This window comes from Neomonachus schauinslandi, chromosome X (assembly GCF_002201575.2).
Source record: "Neomonachus schauinslandi chromosome X, ASM220157v2, whole genome shotgun sequence".
Lineage (NCBI taxonomy): Eukaryota > Metazoa > Chordata > Mammalia > Carnivora > Phocidae > Neomonachus > Neomonachus schauinslandi.
This window is the reverse complement of record NC_058419.1, coordinates 112158222-112183382: the sequence shown is the minus strand read 5'-3', so window position 1 is coordinate 112183382 and position 25161 is coordinate 112158222. Positions and strand designations below refer to the sequence as shown.

At 36.7% G+C, this 25161-nt stretch overlaps 1 protein-coding gene across 1 annotated transcript in view; it reads right to left on the bottom strand.

Annotated features, from left to right (window-relative positions):
- The window catches only part of SCML2 (Scm polycomb group protein like 2), a 66014-nt gene that overhangs the window by 26459 nt on the left and 14394 nt on the right, over positions 1–25161 (bottom strand). Inside the window, exon 3 of the mRNA XM_021683691.1 lies at positions 22730–22973. Within this exon, the coding sequence (XP_021539366.1) occupies positions 22730–22973 (244 nt within the window). The remainder of the gene's footprint in view (positions 1–22729; positions 22974–25161) is intronic.

Sequence of the window (25161 nt, the reverse complement as noted above, 5' to 3'; positions counted from 1 at the left end):
AGACTCCATGCCAAACTCAGAGCCCGACACGGGCCTTGATCCCACAACCCTGAGATCATGACCTGAGCAGAAACCAAGAGTCTGATGCTTAATCGACTGAGCCACCCAGGTATCCGTGAACCTCAATTAAGCTAAGAAAAACTCTTAAAGGAAACCACAGGGGGTAGTTCCTAGTGGAAAGGAAAACAAGGAAGCATGTTCCTGACAACACAGGAGGCATTTGGAAGCCAGAAGCCAGCTGAGGACTATGAATCTTCTCAGAAGAAGCAGGGTAAAGATCAGATGGACATGGGACTCTGGTACCAACTACTCATTATACCTATTCCTTTCTCTGCTTCTCATTATCTAGGGCAGGGACGCTGCTTCCAGATTAATTAGGTTCAAATCCAGATTTACCACATAATAACTATGAGACCTTAGGCAAATTCTTTAAATTCAGCATGTGGCACATGGTAAATACATTCAATAAATGTTAACTGTTAAGTAGCAGCAGCATCACCACCACCACCAGCCCTGTCGCTATTCTCACTCACCCTTCCCAGGCTCTGCGGGTGCTCCTGGCCCTCTTTTATCAATGGATAGGTTATTGGGGAAACCTTGTTGTCGATGCCTAACGAATGCAAGAAAAAATTTCCTCCAAGGAAGGAACTCCTGTTTACCTACATTCTATCTAGCTAATACCTTCACTCCTTCCTTTCACGACCAAACTTCTTGAAAGACTAGCACGTTCACTATTACGGCCATTTTCTTATTTTTCAACCCTCTGCAATTACACTTCCAGACAACTCTTTTTAGGGAACCTCTGGGTGCTAAGGTCACCCACAAACTCCTAACAGCACTAAACACTTTCGATAATGTCTTCTTTTTTAAATTCTTTATTGGCTCTCATACAGCCACTCTCTCCTGGTCTTCCTTCTACTTGTCACTTTTCCTGTGGTGTTCCCCGGGATTAGCCACCTTCTCCCTACCCCCACCTCAGTTTTGAGTGCTTTAAGTTTACTCCCTTCATTTTAGCTACTGCCTACATATAATAATGATTGCCAAACTGCTTGCTCTTACGTTCTGCTGCCCACTTAAGTATTCATAAGCCACCTCCCACTCATCATAAGCCTCTCTCAAGTTTCAGAGCTGTGTTTTCAATGGCCAACTAGATAATCTAAATAGGCATCTCTTGGGACACCTGGGGGGCTCAGTTGGTTAAGCATCTGACTCTTGGTTTCGGTTCAGGTCATGATCTCATGGGTCCTGGGACTGAGCCCTGCATTGAACTCTGCCCTCAGTGGGGAGTCTGCTTCAAGATTCTTTCCCTCTGCCCTTCCCCCAACTCATGGGTGCATGTTCTCCTTCTCTCAAATATATAAATAAACCTTTAAATAGGCATCTCTGACTCAACATGTCCAAAACCAAAATTCATCATGCTTATCCATGATATGCTCTATCTTGAACGACATTACCTTTTACACCCAATTATCAAAAGTCAGAAATCTTGAAGACATCTTCGTACTCTTCCTCCATCCACATGTCTAACCAAGGCTACCTAAGTATTTCCTAGGTGTATTCTTCTTTATGCCCATGAAATGACTTGGTTCAGATTCTCATGACTTCTCACATAAGCTATAACACTAGCCTCTAAATTGGCATTCCTGGCTGCCCTTTCCAATCCATACTCGATAGCACATAATCATGATCTTTCTTTTTTTTTTTTTTTAAAGATTTATTTATTTATTTATTTGAGAGAGAGAGAATGAGAGAGAGCAAGCACATGAGAGGGGGGAGGGTCAGAGGGAGAAGCAGACTCCCTGCCGAGCAGGGAGCCCAATGCGGGACTCGATCCAGGGACTCCAGGATCATGACCTGAGCCGAAGGCAGTCGCTTAACCAACTGAGCCACCCAGGCGCCCAATCATGATCTTTCTAAAATACAAACTATATGTGGGGCACCTGGCTGGCTCAGTCTGAAGAGCATGTGACTCTTGATCTCAGGGTTGTGAGTTTGAGCTCCATGTGGGGCATAGAGATTACTTAAATAAATAAAAAACTTAAAAAGAAATCCAAACTGTATGTCAGTTTTCCTCTTAAAAATCTTCAGGGACGCCTAAGTAGCTCAGTCAGTTAAGCATCCAACTCTTCGTTTTGGCTCAGGTCATGATCTCATGAGTTATGAGATCGAGCCCCGCATCAGGCTTCACTCTCAGCAGGGAGTCTGCTTGAAAATTCTCTCACTCTACCCCTCCTCCCACTTGCACATGGTCTCTCTCTCTCTCTCTCTCTCTCTCACTCACTCAAATAAATAAATCTTCAGTGATGCCACAATATCCATAGGCTAAAATCTAAACTCCTTGGCCTGGTGTCCAAGGCCCTCTACATATCTTCACAGCCTCATCTCCTCTATTCTCCAACTATCATTATAGATTCAGCCATAATCATCTGTTTCAGGTACCCTGGCTGGCTTTGCAGAAGTTGATCCAAGCCTTCCCTCCCTTGTCAATGGCTTACCTACTATACGTTTGAAACTCTGCTCAATTATCAGCACTGCAAAATTCTAGCACTAAATTCCCAGGCACGCCGTAGGACCTAAGGCTCATAAACTGCACATACTGCATGCATCTCTGGCAGCACAGATATTACAGCATCTTATCTTTACTTACGTATCTATCTGTCCCACCACACTGTGAATTCCTTTAGGGGAAGGAACTATGTAAGTTCGAACCGTTATTATACCTCCAATATCTGGTCTAATGCCTGCCACATAATGGGCATCCAATAAATGTTTGTTAAATGAATAAATGTTTAATATCCAAGTTTTGTCTGTGGTCATATATTCCCACAGAAACAGTGCAGGTAGTTTATGCATTAAATAGCCACCATGGCTTGATGACAACATTTCACAATTTTCTTGGAAAAATATGCTTCACCTCAACAAAGTAGGTTACAGAAGGAACACACCTCAACCTAATAAAGGCCATATATGAAAAACCCACAGCTAACATACACAATGGTGAAAAACTGAGAGCTTTTCCCTAAGATAAGGATGTCCACTCTTACCACTTTTATTCAACATAGTACTGGTAATCCTAGCTACAGCTATCACACAACAACAACAAAAAATAAAAGGCATCCAAATTGGTAAGGAAGTAGTAAAACTTTCACTGTTTGCATATGACATGATAGTATAAATAAAAACCCTAAAGACTCCACCAAAATACTACTAGAACTGACAAATGAATGCAGTAAGGTCATAGAATACACAATCAATGTACAGAAATCCATTGCATTTCTATACACTAAAAATGAAGTAGCAAAAAGAGAAATTAAGAAAACAATCCCAGGGCGCCTGGGTGGCTCAGTTGGTTAAGCGACTGCCTTCGGCTCAGGTCATGATCCTGGAGTCCCGGGATCGAGTCCCGCATCGGGCTCCCTGCTCGGCAGGGAGTCTGCTTCTCCCTCTGACCCTCCTCCCTCTCATGCTCTCTGTCTCTCATTCGCTCTGTCTCAAATAAATAAATAAAATCTTAAAAAAAAAAAAGATGGTTCACTTTAAAAAAAAAAAAGAAAACAATCCCATTTACAATTGCCCCCAAAATAATAAATTCCTAGGAATAAACTTAGCCAAGGAGGTGAAAAACCTGTACTCTGGAAACTATAAAATACTGATAAAAGAAACTGAAGATGACACAAACAAATAGAAAGACAGTCCACGCTCATGGATTGGGAAAACCAGTATTGTTAAAATATCCATACTACCCAAAGCAATCCACAGATTTAATACAATCCCTATCAAAATACCAACAGCATTTTCCACAAAACTAGACCAAATAATCCTAAAATTTATATGGAACCACAAAAGACCCCGAACAGCCAAAACAATTTTGAAAAAGAAGAACAGGGGCGCCTGGGTGGCTCAGTCGTTAAGCATCTGCCTTCGGCTCTGGTCATGATCCCAGGGTCCTGGGATCAAGCCCCACATCGGGCTCCCTGCTTGGCGGGAAGCCTGCTTCTCCCTCTCCCACTCCCCCTGCTTGTGTTCCTGCTCTCTCTCTGTCAAATAAATAAATAAAATCCTTAAAAGAAAAAGAACAGAACTAACTGGAAGTGTCACAACCACAGATTTCAAGATATACTACAAAGCTGTAGCAATCAAAATAGTATGGTACTGGCAAAAAAATAAACACATAAATCAATGGAACAGAGTAGAGAGCCCAGAAATAAAACCACAATTATGTGGTCAATTAATCTTCAGCAAAGAAGGCAAGAATATGCAATGGGAAAAAGACAGTCTCTTCTACAAATGGTGCTGGGAAAACTGGACAGCTACATGCAAAATAATGAAACTAAAAAAAAAAGAAGAATGAAACTAGACTGCTTTCTTATACAGTACACAAAAATAAACTCAAAATGGATTAAAGATCTAAATCTGACATTTAAAACCATAAAAATCCCAGAGGAGAGCACAGGCAGTAATTTCTCTGATACTGACCATAGCAAATATTTTTTAGATTTGTCTCCTGAGGCAAGAAAACAAAAGCAAAATTAAACTATTGGGACTACATCAAAATAAAAAGCTTCTACATAACAAAGGAAACAATCAACAAAACGAAAGGCAACTGAATGGGAGAAGATATATGTAAATGACATATCTGGTAAGGGGTTAGTATACAAAATATATAAAGAACTTACACAACTCAACACCCCCAAAAACACAAATAATCCAATTAAAAAATGGGCAGAAGATATGAACAGGCATTTCTCCAAAGAAGACATACAAATGGCCAACAGACACATGAAAAGATGCTCACCATCACTCACTATCAGGAAAATGCAAATCAAAACCACAACGAGATATCACCACACACCTGTCAGAATGGCTAAATACAAAAACACAAGAGACAACAAGTGTTGGTGAGGATATGGAGAAATAAAAACTGCTATGCACTGTTGGTGGTAATGCAAACTGGTACAGCCACTCTGGAAGACAGTATGGAGGTTCCTCAAAAAATTAAAAATATAATTACCATAGGATCCAATAATTCCACTATTGGGCATTTATTCAAAAAATACAAAAACACTAATTCAAAAAAATATATGCACCCTTATGTTTACTGCAGCATTATTTACAATAGCCAAATTATAGAACCAACTCAAGTGTCTACTGATAGATGAATGGATAAAGATGATGTGATACACACACACACACACACACACACACACACATATATATAATGGAATATTACTCAGCCATAAAAAAGAAAGAGATCTTGCCATCTGTGACAACATGGATGGATCTAGAGAGTATAAGGCTAAGTGAAATAAGTCAGTAAGAGAAAGACAAATACCATATGATTTCACACATGTGGAACTTAAGAAACAAAACAAACAAAAAAGAGACAAACCAAAAAACAGACTCTTAACTATAGAGAACAAATTGATGGTTACCAGAGAGGAGATGGGTGGGGGGATGGGTGAAATAGGTGAAGGGGATTAAGAGTTCACTTATGGTGGTGAGCACTGAGTAATGTACAGAATTGTTGAATCACTATATTGTACACCTGAAACTAATATAACATGGTATATGGTATAAAAAAAAAAGCTTCAAATACTAATCAACTTAAAAATCAACTTCGAGGATACACTCTATGAACCATGAGAGACTACGGACTCTGAGAAACAAACTGAGGGTTCTAGAGGGGAGGCGGGTGGGGGGATGGGTTAGCCTGGTGATGGGTATTAAAGAGGGCAAGTACTGAATGGAGCACTGGGTGTTATACGCCAACAATGAATCATGGAACACTACATCAAAAACTAATGATGTAATGTATGGTGATTAACATAATAATAATAAAAAATAAATAAATGAAGGATTTCAAATCAAAATCACAATTTGGGGGCACGTGGGTGGCTCAGTCAGTTAAGCATCTGCCTTCGGCTCAGGTCATGATCCCAAGGTCCTGGGATCAAGCCCTGCATCGGGCTCCCTGCTCAGCAGGGAGTCTACTTCTCCCTCTCCCTCTGCCCCTCCCTCTGCCACCTCAGGCTCTCTCTCGCTCTCACTCTCTCTCAAATAAATAAATAAATCTTAAAAAAAATCACAATTTGGTACCATTTTACACCCACTAAGATGCCTATTAAAAAGGAAAATAGTAAGTGCTGACAGAGATACGGAAAAATTGTAACCCCCATACATTGCTGGTGGGAATGTAAACTGATGCAGCTGCTGGGAAACAGTTTGGCAGTACCAGAAAAAGTTAAACATAGAATTAACATATGAACCAGCAATTCCATTCCTAGGTATATACCCCAAATAAATGAAAACAGGGACTCTAACAAGTACATGTACAGGGATGTTCACAGCAGTATTATTCACAGAAGCCAAAGGGTGAAAACAGCCCAAATGTACATCAATGAATAAATGGATAAACAAATGTGTTATACATGCATACAATGGAAATATTTTTCATCCATAAAAGAGAATGAAGTATTGATACCTGAAATGGCATGAATGAATCTTGAAAACATTATACTAAGTGAAAGAAGCCAGACACAAAATCACATACTGTATGATTCAATTTACATGAAATATCTAGAATAGGTAAATCTATAAAACAAAATACAGGTTAGTGGTTACCAGGGGCAACAGGGAAGAGAGAACGGGAAGCAACTACTCAGTGGGTACAGGGTTTCCTTTTAGGTTGAAGAAAATGTTTTGAAATTAGATAAAGGTTGTAGCTGCACAACATTATGCATGTACTAAGTGACCCTAAATTGTGCATTTTAAAATGGCTAATTTTATGTTGTGTGAATTTCACCTCATTTGAAAAAACAACACTGGGGGGAAAAAGGAAATGTGTATACTTCAAATGGGCCAGAGACTTTGCATATATTATTAAAATTTGTGTTTGTAATTTTGTAAAGCAAATATTATCTCCATTTTACATATAAAGAAATAGAGGCTCAGTGCGATAAGTAACATCTTTAAAAAAAAAAGATTTTATTTATTTATCTGAGAGAGAGAGAGAGAGAGCGCACAAGCAGGGGGAGAGGCAGAGATAGAGCTGAGCAGGGAGCCCGATGTGGGACTCGATCCCAGGACCCCGAGATCATGACCTGAGCCGAAGGCAGACACTTAACCAACTGAGTCACCCAGGCACCCTAAATAAATAAAATCTTAAAAAAATTTAAAAAATTAAAAATAAAGAAATGAGATTCAAATTCAGGACTGTCTCACCCAAAAGCCCATGCTCTTTGCTGAAACTGAATACTATTTTTAATTAGTGAGGGGAAATAATGAAAGGACATGTCTTTCAATTAAAATATTTTCTTCTATAAACTTAGCAAAACAAAATGCAGGATTAAATAGTTGGGTAAACATTTCTTCAGGTTCATATTTGAGGGAGCTTATGTGTAAACCACAAATAAAAATATCTAAAGTACTACTAAAAACAAATTATCAACATGCCCTTGATAATCCAATGTTTAGGGGCTTTCCTTTTTTTCAATTCTCTTGGCTAAATAAACCCTTAAGAAAAAAAAATTGCATCAAATATTGGAGGAGTACCTTCTTTACTCTAAATTTTCTTGGGAATTTTCTCAAAATCAAACATTTATAATCTGAACACATTTTATGTCTATTATTTACTAGAATAACAGAGTAAGAATACTTAAGTAGATAGGACCAAACCAATACAATTCTGTATACACAGAACAGAATACAACATATGCTTCTGAAGACATCCTCAGCTGGTCTCAATGACTACTGGCAATTAATTAACATTTCTGATTTTTTTTTTTTTTTTTAAGATTTTATTTATTTGTGAGAGAGAGAATGAGAGACAGAGAGCATGAGAGGGAGGAGGGTCAGAGGGAGAAGCAGACTCCCCGCTGAGCAGGGAGCCCGACGCGGGACTCGATCCCGGGACTCCAGGATCATGACCTGAGCCGAAGGCAGTCGCTTAACCAACTGAGCCACCCAGGCGCCCCCATTTCTGATTTTTTAATTAAAATATTCTGAGGTTTATATACCGAAATATTAGCAGATGGCAAGAATACAAGCAATTTTTAGATTTTACTCTGATCACTTATCTTTGTTTTCTGAATGTTCTACAGTACCAATTTTGTCATTAAAAATATAAAATGCCCCAACAAAGATAAACCTAGCCACTTTTTTGAATAACAGAACAAGTCATATCCCTAAAGAAAACAATTATTCAACATAAGCATTATAATATTTTATTTTGATAAAAAGCCATACAACTTGTAGAGGCATACATGAATCCACTAAAAGTAACAGTAGAGACACCCATGCAGGCTCACTGCATACTGGCAGTGATCTTTAGAATCTGCACCTGTCTCCAGCAGTTTCAGAATTAAAGAGTAGATACCCTCAGTAGCACAGGCTGACTCAGCAGAATGTAATTGTAAAAGCATCTCTATTGCCCAGGCAGTTGACCAGTAGAGACACGTGGTCTGTACTTCCATTCATAGTAGCAGGGGTACTCTTGGTCTTGGTCAGACCCCACAGGTATTTGCTTATCACTCTTCCTTTTATCATTACTTAAAGACCTCTAAGATACTTTTTCACTTTTCTCACTTTTCCTACCGTGCCCAAAACAAGTATAAGAGTTCTTTTTGAGACCGGCCCCACCATTTCATTTTAAAAGTTTGTTTCACAACTAATCATTACATGGAAAAAGGATGGCAAACACTGGAAAAGTTACAACGGAAAACAAGGTCTCCAATTTTTAGTGGTAGCTGTCCCCAGTTTTTATGGAAATGGCACCTGTCTTCGTATTTTAACCCTTGTTGGACCTATTCTAACTTGAATGTTCTGCCCAGTTCCTTGCTCATTTACTAAAAAGAGATGGTTTAGTTGGCATGGTTGGCGTCCAATAGTGTGAACAAGTCCAGCCCTGTTGCCTTGGCTCCTCCATTGTCCTTCCTGAGTTTCGTTGATGACCCAAGTAGGTTTCCCTCTCAAAACCAAGAGCCACAGTTTTACAATATTAAAAATGCTTTAAACATATAATAAGAGGTAATTCCCACATATAAAAAATAAATAAACCATTTACTCACAAAAGTAGAGATCTCATTTAGAAGAGCTTGCTTTGGGGGTCTGACAGAGCATCCCCATTTGGGAAATGCTGCTATGTCTTTTCTAGGAGGTTTTAAAAATTACATCTGGATAACTAAACCAAAACCAATATACTGAAAGGCTTTTGTAGCTTTGATTTGCTCTCATCTCCCCCATTTCAATACAGGGCTTGGAGATCTAAGATAAACAGATTCAAAAAGAGAGAAGAAACTCTTCATACACCTTATAAAATATATCTTAACCTGCATAGAGTATTCGATCTTAAGGTTACTGAAAACTTGTAAAAATGCTACTGGGAAAAATATCCCAAATGCAATTAAAAGGTTAAAGGATAGCTCACTAACTTAAACAAAATACAAAAAGCTACTTATCTCCGTACCTAAATGACACTGCCTTTTTTCTTGGCATACATGCTAAATTAAAATAAAATCTAGTGGAATTTATAAGGTTTTTCCTAACCTGTTATATAATTATATAAGTATTCAGTCTAGAAAGGAAATCAAAAAAAAGGCAAGCAGCAGCTAGAAATCACAATTAAAATTTAGAAGGGTTTTAAGAGTGTTCTTTTAACAATACTTGCTGATCACAGATGCTTTGTAAACCGCTCCCTTCAGCTTCATGGGGGGTGCTTCCCATGAAGACCATTATATTTCACAATTGCTACTCCTATCTATCTGCTCACTTCAAAAGAAACCAAGGTTTTGGTTACAGTGACATTAAAGAAGATGACAATTTCCAAAACCTGTAATATTTTCAGAAGAAAGTTCACATGAAAAGAAGTAACTTCAGCTGTTTTAGGCCAATTCATAACTCCTCTAACAATTCTGAGCTTTTAAAAGCCACTCAATTTTTAAATCATAGCATCTTTTTTCTTACCAAATGACTTCTCTAGAGTGATTTCCATTATGCTGTTAAAAAAAAAATCATAGCAGTCACTGCTATAATTTCCACAAAACATATTAAATGTATTGACACAATATTTAATTAGTAAAATGTTATCTGCATTTCTGTATCATAAAAATACTTCTAATAAGTCTCATATAACACTAATGAAAAATCATGTCATATTCCTCAAGGCTATAGAAAAATATTTGACAATGTTCTTCATCACAAACTGGAGATTTAAATCGTCAATTTTGACTTACAATAGGGTTGTCTCTTTTTATTTTAAACCATTTTTATACTAGAAATAACTAAAGACTAACTTTTCTCTTGTACCATATAACAGTTTTTAGAAATGACTGATCAAATAATAGTACCAACAATTTCGATAGTTAATATTTAGAACAAAAAAGAATTTTTTTGAGATAACAGAAATGATTGGGATATTTAGTATACAAAAGCTAACAAAGCAGACAGTGAATTTCTTTAACCATACTTCAACTACAATATAAAGAAACTTTTGGGGTAATTCCTACCTTTAGAAATATTCCAGAGAAACAAGCTGTTGCTAGATTTACCATTAAGGTGACTTAGGTTCCACTTGATAGCCTTTCTCCTTTACCAGAAATAAAAGTGCCTTTCTGGAGAAAGCGAGTTAACAACAAAGCCCATGTTGCCAGAGCAAGCCTGGATTTCTAGCAAATGGGGATGAAGCTATTTGCATTTGTTGGTTTAAGGGGAGGAGGCATAGGAGGAGGGACTAAGAAGACTGTTAAAGTAATTCACATATTGTCTATGGGCTGTATGGACAGTGACCATCAGTCACCTACTCAAACTTCCTTCAGTCCTGCCTTCAGAGAAGAACCAAAGGTTACCCTGGGTCAGAGAATCTGGAAAGATAATAGAAGACATGCAAAATCTAACTGCTAACCCATTGCATCTATAGACAAAGTTATCCCCGTTGGACCACATGTCCTAAAACCAAGACATTTCAAAAGTCTCAAAAGAACTTGTTAAAATATATCACAGAATAGAAACAAGAAAGACGCTCCAGGCTCTGCTTGCAATTATTGCAGTATTTAGCTGAAATACTCAAAACAGAGAAAGGACATTTGTTGGGGTTTTTTTTCCCAAGATACTTCTTTGCATCACAATAGCCGTCTCATTTGCACAAGCAAAACATTTGTTCCAAGCTGTTAGTACGAAAAAGAAAATATCAGCTGTTTTAAATTTCATGGCTTTTGAGTGAATAATTTGGGTGATAGCATTTCTATTTCCTTTATACCAAACAAGAAGAATACTAAATAAACTAAGTATACTAGTCTGTATTTTACCATAAGCTACACTAAGGGCAAAAATCTAAACAAATGCTTAAGTGTTCATTCAGAAGCTTTCTGGTGGGACTGACACACCTTGAACTTTTTACAGCCTTAATTATATGTATCTCTGTTTCTTTTGACCCACTATAACATAAAGGAAAAATGCTGCTTTATGTGGTTTTTACTAAACATACACAGTCCTATAAAAGAGGAAAAAAATTGGTAAAGATACGTCCTAAAAACTATAAAATCTTAATTTTAAAACTTAGAGAAAGGTGAAGCCCAAGTTACAGAATCTACCACATACAACTCTATGCACATCTGCACAAAAAGCAAAAGCAGCCATAATTTCTTGTTTCTTAAAAAAAAAAGAGAATGAGGTGGGGGTGGGGAAGAGAGCACTTGTTTGCTCAATGGAAGCTTTGAAATGCTTCTCAAAAGACTAACTTTGAAACGGTTCAATAGGAAAATGCTACATGGGAAGGGCTTTACAAAATAAGATCACCATATAAAATGACGAGTTATATTTTTTTAAAACGATCAAAAGTTTAGATTTTAAAACCCACACTCCTATTTTCTTACACTCCTAAAATTTTAATCAAAAAATCCCTAAACCATATATATACACACCATGTACACACCACGTACACACACACACCCCCCACAAAATAAACCAGCATTCAAAGCAGCAGCTAACAGTGCCCAAGATAATCACATTTAAAATCTGTTCAACACATTTTACTTTAATCTTAAGAAGAAAGTTCCTATTCATACAATTTATGTCTGAATTACCAACAAAGAAAATCTAATATGCCAGTTCTATCAAATATCATCAAAAGTGTTTTACAAAGTTGTGAAAGAAATGCCATGTTACCACTGAGTTCCTCCTAGAAATTAAAGCTTTTTCTGTGAGAGTTGGGGGGGGCAGGAAACCCAATAGTTAAAGGATTTTATCAAGAAATGAGTTAAGATAGTCACTGATAGGCTATAGTACCACTAGAGAGGAATGCTTCCTGATTCTAGGTTTTCCCCTCCTCCACAGTTCCCTCTGGACCAGAGGAATTCCTCTAAACCCTTGGGATCCTGCAACTTTATACTCCAAGCATCTGGAAGTTTGCTGCCCTCCTTCCTGGTCTGTATGGTCACAACTGCTTAAAAAATTAGGCTATAAGATGACACTTCACACCAGTGTAGGTCATTAATTTATAATCAATAATGCATAAATCTGAAGCTAAGTTAAATAAAACTAATTCACTAATGTTTTAGAAATTATGTAAGTTCAAAGTTTAATATTCATAGTTAACTTTAAAAGTACTTAAGTGCCTCTATAAAGCCAGGTAGAATGGTTTACAACGTGGCAATTTATATTTTTAAAAAAACAACTTTGAATTTCCCACAGTATGAGAAAAAAGTTAATATTAGGGCAAATTTTTATAAGAATCCTCTGCTTCTGGGAACGCCTGGGTGGCTCAGACGGTTAATCGGCTGCCTTTGGATCAGGTCATGATCTCAGGGTCCTGGGATAGAGCCCCACAGGGAGCCCACAGGGAGCTGGCTTCTCTCTCTCCCTCTGCACCCCCCACCCACGTGCTCTCTCAAATAAATAAATAAAATCTTAAAAAAAAAAAAAGAAAGAATCCTCTGCTTCTGAGTACTTCCAATTTCTCAAGACTAGACACCTACATTTACTGTGTTTATAAATAAAATAGTAACCTATTTGTTTAGAAGCTTTCCCAAATAAAGGAAAAATTTAAATATTAAATAAAAAAAATCACACATTGCCTTTAAAATACTGGTAGTTCCAGTTCTGATTCTAAGTTGCTGGATTTCAGGTCTTGCTCTTTCATGTATTAAATATGTGGACTTTAATGAGATGACTGGCTATAAATCCTATAACTATATGTGCCAGAGACAAAAGAAGGGCAATGTGAGAATAAATCAATAGCTTACAGAACATTCTTAAATTTCTATTATTTTTTTCAGAGAGAACCAAGATACAAAATACAAAGGAGGTGGGGAACAAGTTGAAACAAAAAAACAGCAAGAACAGATAAATTCGTCAAGAAGAAAAAATCTACAATGGGCCTTGTTTTAGTTTACTTGACTCAGCCTTCTTTAAGTTGTCAAGGACATAGTAGCACACATACTTCTTTCCTCTTTCTCACCAGATACCCTGTACAGGTCTCCAGAATAAATCTGATGAGCAGTGACAGCACCAATCAGAGGTGAAGGGCTTTGAAAGATTGTAGGGTCATAACAAGGGCCAAGAAAGGAAAACCTAAATAAACAAGAGAAAAAAAAAGCCACATAGCTTGCTGAATTTTCTACCCAAGGTACGTTTCCCAGTGGATTTTTCTACCAATGATAAGCATGAAAAGAACTTGGCTGTTTCTGATTATAGAAGTGTTAACACAGGGAGAAAAAAAAATTTGTTAGTCTAAGTTTTAAAGTATATTAAACTTTACTACTATTCTTGAAAAAAAAAAGCCAGTAAAGCTTAAATAAGTAGTTTTTTTAATGTAAAGTCAAATCAAGTGGCATTCATGGATGCCTCATTACATTTCTTTAAGAAACTATGAAAGTTAATTATCTTTAGTCATTAGGTATTTAAAAAAGCTTTAAGTGTTATATCTTAAAAAAATGTTGGAAAAGCAGTTATATAAAGGTCGAAAACCAAACATTTCCAGTGTGTTTAAGAAATATTCAAAAGTTGAACAAAAACAATACAGATTTTTAAAAATTTATGAAATTCCATTATTTGTGTGCCTTTTAAAATTATTTAGCTAAGACCCTTACTTTAGACCCTTAAATTATTTAATATTCAAGTCAATAAAATTAATATTTCTGCACATTTTTAAAGACCATAAATAACATTAGAAAGCAAATGACTGAGAAAAAAGTTTTTACTTTTATGACACCACACACCATACACAAAAATAAACCCAAAATGGATTAAAGACCTAAATGTGAGACCCGAAACCATAAAAATCCCAGAGGGGCGCACAGGCAGTAATTTCTTTAGCAACATCTTTCTAGATATGTCTCATGAGGCAAGGGAAATAAAAGCAAAAAAAACTATTGGGACTACATCAAAATAAAAAGCTTCTACACAACAAAGGAAACAATCAACAAAACTAAAAGACAACCTACAGAATGGAAGAAGGTATTTGCAAATGACATATTCAATATAGGGTTAGTATCCAAAATATATAAAGAACTGATACAACTCAACACCCCAAAAAACAAATAATCCAATTAAAAAATGGGCAGAAGATATGAACAGGCATTTCTCCAAAGAAGACATGCAGATGGCCAACACACACATGAAAAGATGCTCAATACCACTTATTATCAGGGAAGTGCAAATCAAAACCACAATGAGATATCACCACACACCTGTCAGAATGGCTAAAATCAAAAACACAAGAGACAAGAAGAGTTGATAAGGATGTGGAGAAAAAGGAACCGTTGTGCACTGTTGGTGGAAATGCAAACTGGTGTAGCCACTCTGGAAGACAGTATGGAGGTTCCTCAAAAAGTTAAAAATAGAACTACTCTATGATCTAGTAACCGCACTACTGAGTACTTGCCCCAAAAATACAAACACACTAACTCAAAAGGATACATGCACCTTATGTTTATTGCAGCATTATTTGCAATAACCAGATTATGGAAGCAAACCAAGTATCCACTAACAGATAAATGGATAAAGATGTGGTGTATACACACACACAGGAATATTATTCAGCCATAAAAAAAAGAACAAAATCTTGCCATTTACAACAACATGGATGGAGCTAGAGAGTAAAATGCTAAGTGAAATAAGTCAGAGAAAGACAAATACCATATGATTCACTCATATGTGGATTTAAGGAATAAAACAAATGAGCAAAGGAAAGAGAGACAAACCAAGAAACAGACTCTTAACTATAAAGAACAAACTGATGGCTACCAGAGGGAATGGGTGAAATAGGTGAAGGGGATTAAGAGTACACTTATAATGCGGGCACCTGGGTGGCTCAGTCAATTAAGCATCTGACTTTGGCTCAGATCGTGACCTCAGGGTCCTGGGATCAAGTCCTGCATCAGGCTCCTCACTCAGTGGGAAGTCTGCTTATCCCTCTCCCTCTGCCCCTCCCCGCTCATGCTCTGTTTCTCTCTCAAATAAAATCTTTAAAATAAAAAAATAATTTTAACAAAAGAGTACACTTATCATGATAAGCACTAAATAATGTATGGAATTGTTGGATCACTATATTATACACCTGAAACCAATATAACACTTTATATTAACTATAGTGGAATTTGAAAAAAAGCAAATGACTAAGTTTTTACTTTTTTTTTTACTTTTTTGACATTTATTGCTATGTGTAATAAATGAAGCACTCAAAACAAATCAACACAAAAGGTAACAATAAGAAAAAAGCAGGAAAAGGGAATTAGCAGGAAAATTATAAAGGGATATTAATAGCCACGGTATATGGAAAAAAAAAATCCAACCTCACTAATAATCTAAGAAATGAAAATTTTAAAAACTTTTTTTAAAGATTTCATTTGTTTGTCAGAGAGAAAGCGCGTGTGCACGAGCCGGGGGCGCAGCAGGCAGAGGGAGAAGCAGGCTCCCCGCAGAGCAAGGAGCCCAATGCGAACTTGAACCCAGGACCCTGGGATCATGACCTGAGCCAAAGGCAGACGCTTAACCAACTGAGCCACCCAGGCGTCCCTTAAAAACATTTTTTTAATTAACAGAAATAATAAGATAATGCCCAAAGTTGACCAGAGAAGGTAAAAACCACTTTCACTCTCCTCTGAGGGGAATGGAAATGGGTATTACTTTCTGAAAGACAGTTTGTCAGCCTTAGAAACATATCCCCTAACCCAGCAAACTTAGTCTATGGAAATAATTAGAGATATGCAAAGATATATTCATCATATCATCTATGTCAAACAAAATAGAAGTGTGGCTAAATTATGGTACAGCCATGTAATGTAATACAACACAGAAATATAATTTTGTAGGGATATATTTTACATGGGAACACAATCACAGTGTATTATGAAAAAGTAGGTAAGAAACCAGAATATGCAGAATAATCCCTTTCAAAATAAAATTAATTATTTTAAAGTACAAATGTAACCTACAGCATGTTCTTGTTTAAAAGAAAAAAAAAAGCCACAGGGACACCTGGGTGGCTCAGTCGTTAAGCGTCTGCCTTCGGCTCGGGTCATAATCCCAGGGTCCTGGGATCAAGTCCCATATCAGGCTCCTTGCTCAGCGAGGAGCCTGTTTCTCCCTCTGCCTGCCGTTTCCCCTGCTTGTGCTTGCTTTCTCTCTTTCGTTCTCTCTCTCTGGCAAATAAATAAATAATAAAATCTTAAAAAATTTAATTAAAAAATTTTTTTAAAAGCCACAGATAAAAGCAAAAGTTCCCTTTACCACTCAACACCCCTTCCCAGATATAATTACTACTAAAGATTTGATATATAGCCTTTCAGATCTTTTCTATGTATGAATATACATACATCTATAGTTACACATAGAAATACATTATTTGTTTTGACTTAATAGTATTATACTGTATGTATTTTGAGGGGTTGCTTTTTTCACTTAACACATCTTGGAAAGCTTTCTTAGTAAACAGGAATCCTCTCATTCTTCTAAATCGTTCTATATTATTCTAAAGAATAACTATGCCACAACTTATTTCAACATTTCTCTTGATTTGGCCATGTGTGTTCTAAAGCTATATGTATAAGACAAAAAGAAGAAAAAGCAGTACAAAGCCAAGTACAGATCAAACTATTTGTCATGGTTACCTCTGCATGCTTTCCTGAATTTTTTGCTTTGAGCATTTATTACTTTTTTCTATTAGAGAAAAACTGTTATATTAAAATAATGAAAAATAATTTTAAAGTATTATGATTTTAGAATATATCACATTACATCTAAGAAATGATATTTTTATATTATAGCTGTCATTTAATGAATGATTATTGGCTAAAGTAAATGTTTTCTCTACTCAAAGAGTATTTCACCTTGTATAATAAGTACAGCAATAACCCTATTAATCCATGTAATGAATAAGCAATGCTTGGAAAAAAGTAAAAATGAATCATTTATGAAATATCTTTGGGTGAGTATCAACTAACAATCTTTAACCATACTTTTCCCAGAATCCTAAGATTCTTCTGGGGACTTCTGTGAATCTTTACAAAACAGAATGTGGCAACAGGGGGCACATCTTTGTTTCTACTCTAAAGCTTCCAAATTCTACTTTCACATGGTTTGGATTATTTGTATTCATAAAGCAGTCATGAGAAGTGCTTTATAATGTCAAATCATTTGTGCCGTTTGAAATCCTTATTGATGATAAAACAGTTAAAATGTAATATAAAACATTTAAAGTTTTTCACACATAAAAATAAACAAATCATCATTTGTATATATGTGGTTCTGCCAAGATATCAAGATTCAACAAAATCCACACCTAGAAGTATCAGAGTAAAACTGCAGAACACCAATATGAAATATTAAAGTAGCTAGAGAAAAAATATTAAAGTAGCTAGAGAAAAAAATATTAAAGTAGCTAGAGAAAACATTAAAGTAGCTAGAGAAAAAAATGACAGATCAGAGGAAAAATAATTAGATTGACAGTTGAATTCTCAATAGCAATGGAAACCAAAAGGTAAAAGAATGATATCTTCAATGTACTGAAAGAAAATGCCTGTCAATCTAGAATTCTACATCCAGAGAAAATGTCTTTCAAGGGAGGAGTTGAAATAATGACATATTCAGATGAATGTAAACTGAGAGGGCATGCCACTAGCAGACCCCCTCACTAAAGAAAAATCTGAAGGATCTATCTCAGACAGAAGAGAATTAATCCCAGATGAAAGGTTTGAGATGCTAAGAAGGAATAAACACGTTGAATATGTTGGTGAATCTCAACAAATACTGACTATATGAACAATAATAATAGCTAGGAGGATTCCTAAAAGATATAACTAATTAAAATATACAACAGTGGAGTGCCCAGGTGGCTCAGTTGGTTGGGTGTCCAACTCTTGATTTTGGCTCAGGTCATGATCTCAGGGTTCTTTTAAGATTTTTTTTTTTTTTTTTTTTATTCGACACAGAGAGACAGAGCAAGAGAGGGAACACAATCATGGGGAGTGGGAGAGGGAGAAGCAGGCTTCCCGCGGAGCAAGGAGCCCGACGCGGGGCTCGATCCCAGGAGTCTGGGATCATGGCCTGAGCCAAAGGCAGACGCTTAACGACTGAGCCACCCAGGTGCCCCCATGATCTCAGGGTTCTAAGATTCAGGCCCGCATCGGGCTCCATGTTGGGCATGGAGCCTGCTTAAGAATCTCTCTCTCCCTCTGCCCCTCCCACACCTCAAAATAAATAAATAAAATAAAAGAAAATATACAACAGTAACAACATGAATGTGAAGGGGATAAATGGGCAGAGTGTTCTAAGTTCCCTTTATTGTCTTAGTACAGAATAAAGATATTGATCAATTTCAGACTTCCATTAAGTCAAGAAAGCATGTTAAAATTTTTAGAGTACTAAAAGAACAGAAAATATAATGTATACCTTCCAACCAAGAAGAGGGGAAAAATGGAATAAGAAAAAATAACCCCAAAAGGACAAGAAAGGAAAATAAAACAGAAAAGGCAGGACAAATAAAAAGCTCAAAATAAGGTGGCATACTGAAAACCAAATATGTCTGTAATCACAATAAATATAAATAGATTTTAAAAGCTCCAGTTAAAAGACAGACTGGCTGACTAGCCAAAAAATCAAAATCCTACTCTTTACAAGAAATTCAACTTTTTAGACAAGACTAGGTAAATGTTGAACATTAGAACCAGAGAGGCCAAGAACACCAACCAAACAAAAGCTGGTATAGCTATATATAGCTAATAGCAAATATAAAATAAAGCAGATTTTAAGGTTAAAAAAAAAAAAGCCACCATAAAGAGGGTTACTACAGAAGGTTCAATCAACCAGGACACTATAGTAGTTCAAAATTTGTACACACCTGATAACGTACCCACAAAACAGATAAAGCATAAAGTAAACACTAGAAGAACTACAAGCAAAAACAAACTTATAATCATAATGGAACCTACAGGGGAAAAACAATTTGAGTAACACCAAACTTCTCAAAAGAAACCCTGGAAGCCAGAAGGAAGTTGCACTACATTTTACAAGTGCTTAAAGAAAAGAACTGTCAACACCGAATTCTATATCCAGCAACTATCCTTCAAGAATGAAGGGAAAATAAAAACATTCTTGGATGATGGAAAACTAAGAATTTGTTGCCAGATGACCTACCCTAAAAGAATGACTAAAAGAAGTTCTCTAAAACAGAGAGGAAATGATGATAAAAGGAATCTGAAAATCAGGAAGAAAGAACTGAAATGGCAAAATGTGGGTAAATACTTCTGAATTTTCTAATTATGTTTAACAGTTGAACAAAAATTTTAACACTAATTCATTCTCAATGAATGTAAATATTTAAGAAAATATTATGAATGATGGAGGCTAAAGGGATATAAATTGAAGTAAGGTTTCTAAATTTCACTTTAACTTGTGAAATGTCTAGTGGGGTAAAGGACAGAGGAGGTGGATCTCAGAAAGTATCCATGAAACCACATTTTTAAAAAAATGCTCTGCATCTATTTATTCAGCTCTCTAAATCTGGCTTTTCAAAGTAGTCTAGTAACCATGCTTTTACTTAAGATCACTAATGAGCTCTCCTCTCAACGTTTATGCTGTACTATCTTTCATCTCCTGTTGTTAGGGAAACCAACCTAGTAACTCTCCTACATTTACGTATACTTTTTCTCTTGATTTCTATCTTCTACTCATCCCTTATTTTTGTGTTTCTCAAAGTCTGGGCCTCAAACCATGTGCAATGGAAACACCAGAGCCCCACTCCAGACCTACTGATTCAGAACCCCTGGGTATGAGTTCCAGGGCATCAGCTTTTGAAAAAGTCCCCCCTCCCCCCGAGATGATTCAAGTGTGAGAATTGTTTTAAATATTCACCCACAAGGTTCTGTCCTTGGTCCTTTTCTACTTCTACCTGTTACACATGCAAAATTAAAGCCACACCCAAAACTTCCCCCACTTACTGCTATCAATTGGATGTGTAAGCTGCCTACCATCCACCCCTCCACCAGACAGCACCTATAATCCTACCTGACACACAGAATATTTATTTGAATGAGCATGATGGCTCTCAAACCTGCTTTGTCAACTAAGACCTATCTCTTTTGGGCTCCATACCTGCATGTGCAGCTATCCAATGGACATGTTCACCTGGTATCTTAAAGTTACCCTGAATTAGTTAGGATTAAATTCAGCTAACAGTAACAGAAAAACCTAAAAGAATAATGGTTTATATAACATAGAAGTTTATTTCTCTCAAATAACAGTCTGAAACAGGCCAGTATGAAAATTCTGCTCCACAAAATTCTCAGGGATTTTGGCTTATTTCTGCTTTTCACTCCACTATACCTAGAATATGGTCCCCATTTCATTGTTCAAGATGGAACTCCACCCAAAACAAGCACATAACTAGCATCAGGATAGAAGCAGGAAGAAGCAAGACAGAAGGGTACATTCATCTCTAATATACTTCCTATAAGTAGAACATACTAGCTCTACTTTTATCCCGTTGACCAGGACTTAGTCTCATGGCCATATATAACTGCTAGGGAGGCTGTAAATATAGCCTTCATGGTAGGCAGCTGAATTGTGTTACTAAGAAAAAAAGGGATACCAGATAGTGTAAAACAACAGCATTCTTGGTCATGCATTCCAAAGTCATCATGTTCCAAACTGAACTACCTCGTTTTCAGGGTAAACTGTGCGATTTTATACCTTTGTGAAGTGTCCACCCTACCTTTATCTCTATTCTGCCTGGCAAACTCCTTCTCTCTTAATACATCATGTGTCTTTCTGTTAAGCATTCCTTTACCCAACCGATTTTCCCTCCAGCCTAAACAAACTGGATGTCTTTGGGCCACTTTCGTATCTAGCACACGTCTCTATTTTTGCACTGCTGATTCTGTATATATATGTATTTTTTTTTTAAAGTCTATTCTTCCATTTATCCCTCTAACTCCTTGAGGGCAGAGACTGCCTTAGTATCATACACACATAGATCTGGAGCATATTAAATTTTACAAAAATCAGCCATTATTATCTACTTCCTAGAATTATGGCAGCAGGCAACTGGTAAAATACGTCCCTAATAAAAAGGACATCACGGTATGTAGTACTGTAATATAATGGAATGTGTTAAAGTCCCAAATCAAAAAAGAAAGCAGTTACAAGAATATGGCTGTATGCTTTTATCTAGCCACTGCTCTCATCTTACACACATTACTTACACATTTTCTACACTCATTTTTTTTTCTGGTATAAATAAATTTTAGTTGGATAAATTTTAAGTATGTTTACATTTGATTCTACTAATAAGTTTATATTTAACTTAAGCCAATGATTAGGTTCTATGCTTAGATCCCACTTAAGTTTCAGCAGTTATTCCATCACAGAAGACCAGGTTAGGCATGTCTAAGCTCTTGGAAGACACCTAAGGAACCTCAATATTTTGATGATTTTTTTCTGAAAGAAAATATCTAGATGATCATAGAATTCAACTTTAGGAAGCACAGCATTACAACTGATAAATACCTGACTATAATAACATGTTAATCTATGATGGTTTCCATAGTCTAAAATTTTCACTGACATGGGCGCCTGGGTGGCTGTCGGTTGAATGTCCAACTCTTGACTTCAGCTCAGGTCATGATCTCAGGGTTATGAAATCGAGTCCCATGTTGGGCTCAGAGCTAGGCGGGGAATCTGCTTGAGATTCTCTCCCTCAGCCCCTTCCCCAACTCATGCGCACGTTCTCTCTCAAATAAATAAATCTTTTTAAAAAATAAAGTAAAATTTTCACTGATGGGTAGATTTTACTTAAGACTATCAAACTATCAATTTAACTTGAAAAAACTGACCAAAATTGTGCAAAACACATATATAACAGTTGTTACACCTTACCATTTAAAAACTACCTTTGAGATATAAACAATGGAATACTATGTATAATTTTAAATTGAATATCAACTATAAAGATAGCTAAGCACCCCAAAATGCTTTCAGTAACAAGACTTCAAAGGTCCAAGTGTGACTTGTAGCTTGCCCATATTCTCCAATGTGGACTGTCAATTCAGATTATGATGCTGAGTTGGCCCTCAAAAATTCTAATCATTGCCGTCTTCTACCTTCAGTTCTCTAGCCTAGGCAGTGCCCTCCCTGTTCTGTCTGCTGTTCCAGCTGAGCAAGAAATCCTAACCTCAATGCCAATAGCAGTTAGATCTAACTTTAATAAAATAAAAGAACATGTAGTTACTTATTATCTTACCATGAGTTCCAGGTGGTTGTAATACATCTCCTGTCAGGCGACACCACCCAACTGGGAAAATATCTCGACAATCGTACTTGCACCAGTAATCAAAAGCTCCACTCCAGCCATCAAATGTGATATAAACTTCATCTCCTCTAACATCTCCAATAGTTGCAGGGCAGATCAGATAAGGGTTCTTTTTGTCTATAGCTTCAAGTTTCATTCCCACTTTAAAATTATTTAGAGGTGGCTTTGGTGGTTCCTACCAAAACATTTTAAAAAAAAGTTTTTTGTTAAGATGTAATAAGAAGCATTTGTTCAACTGTATCTCACAACTTTTAGCAACCAAAAATTAAACTCCACGTTTATCAATTAAATACAGGAGAAAACAGTTCTCAGAAGTCTCTCTGAAACTCTGCTCTACATCTCACTTACTCTGGAGCAGAGCCAAGAACCTGGACGGAAACAAAACCAGACTGATAGTAATTCATTCATTCATCTAAGAAATATGTGTTATATAGTATGTACCAGAAATTTAGAATTAGTGAACAAAAAATAACAAAGATCCCGGCTCTGGTGGAGCTTACCTTCTAGTGGTGGGTGGTAGTAGTGGTTGGGTGCGGGTAAGGGAAAAAGAGAGAAGCAATCAACAAGAAATTTTAAGAGAGGGAATCAAACAAACCTAATAAATGTATAAATTATAGGGTATGTTGAAAGCTGGTAAGTCCAAAGAGAACGAACAGCAGCATATATTATCTAAAAAAACAAAAAAAAGAAACCACCTCCAAGTATAAAATGCAGACACAAGAACATGAAAGTCATATAGTCTGGGGTCATTTATGATATCCAATCCAGAAACCAATATTAAAAAAGCATCCTTTAGTTATAAACATCTAAAGCATGCAAATGCTAACAGGATTCTTAAAAGCCTAAGTGCTATGTTAAAAGCAACACCTTTTCTTTCAATTTGCTTTTTATCCTAGTAAATAGCACCATCATCAGCCCAGTCATCCAAGCCAGAAGCCTGGAAATAGTCCTAGACCAGGGGTTATCAGCCCAACTAAACATCAAAATTACTTGGGGCCACACCCCCAGGATATTGATTTAATTGGTCTGGGGTGGGGCCCAGGCATCAGCACATTTTAATTCCCCAGGTGATCCTAATGTGCATCCAAGGCTGAGAACCACTGCGCTAGACACATCCTTTTCCCGCAACACTCACATTCAAAGACCAAGACCTGCCAATTCTATCCCTTAGATTCCTAGGATAACAACATTAAAAGTTAACCTTCAATCATTTAGTATAAGCCAGGCACTGTTCTAAATGTTTTCCATATATTTAATTCTCACAACTCTATAAAGTCAATGCAATTATTATCCCCATTTTATAGATGATAAAACTGATGCACAATTGCCTAAGAATATACCAGAAGTATCAGAGCTAGATTTTAAACGTAGGCTGACAACTCCTTGGAACATCCTACCACATTCACCTGCTTGGACAACTCCAACTGATCCACTTCAAAGCCCAGCTCTCCTGGTCTCTTTAAGGCTTCCCCGGCCAACTCCTGCCCACTCCTACACCCCCTCAAAGGAGGTGCTCTTGCCTTCAACTGCAAAAGTACTCTTGAAATGTGTTTACTCCTCTGAGGCTCAGGGATTCTCAAAAGCAGATATATCTTATTCATATTGTTATTTCCAGCAGAGTACTCAACAACAAGATCTTTTTTAAAAAAAAAAAACAAAACGAATTAACCAAGTAATCACCTGAAGAACAGTAAACAAGCTTTCAACTAATTCTTTCACCAAGATACAATCTAAAAACATACTGGTGGGTTGATTCCTTTTTTAAAATGCCCCCTTTAAACCCATCTCACTGTCCTTACTTTTCCAGTGATATCCTTTATACCCTTGAAGTCTTAAAGTTCCTTAATTATTAGTCTTCAAAGTCCTTTTAATTACATAATCTTAATTTGGTTCTTAAAAACCACCCAAAAGTCAGCAGGGCAAAAGTTAGCTTGATCAAAGATCACAGTTATTTGATAAACAAGTAGCTGGTAAGAAGCAGACTTACTGCCACTTCATGAAGGGGCTAAAGGTCAACTAATTGTTACTACATATGGCAGGAGAAAAGGGAGGAGGATTTGACAAAAGAAAACTTTGGCAGTTGATAAACTTGTGCTGCACATTCACAGAATGGAGGAAATATTCAAGGCACACATAAGGTTCCTAGGACCTTACACTATCATATAACCAAATAAGAATAAGACTTTCTGTAGCAAAGCAAACTAAATTCAAATGGCAAGACACATTTTCTGCTACAAAATAGAATTAAGACAGGAATGAGCAGGAAAGAAAATTTTAAGATTCATGGGCGCCTGGGTGGCTCAATTGGTTAAGAGACTGCCTTCGGCTCAGGTCATGATCCTGGAGTCCCGGGATCGAGTCCC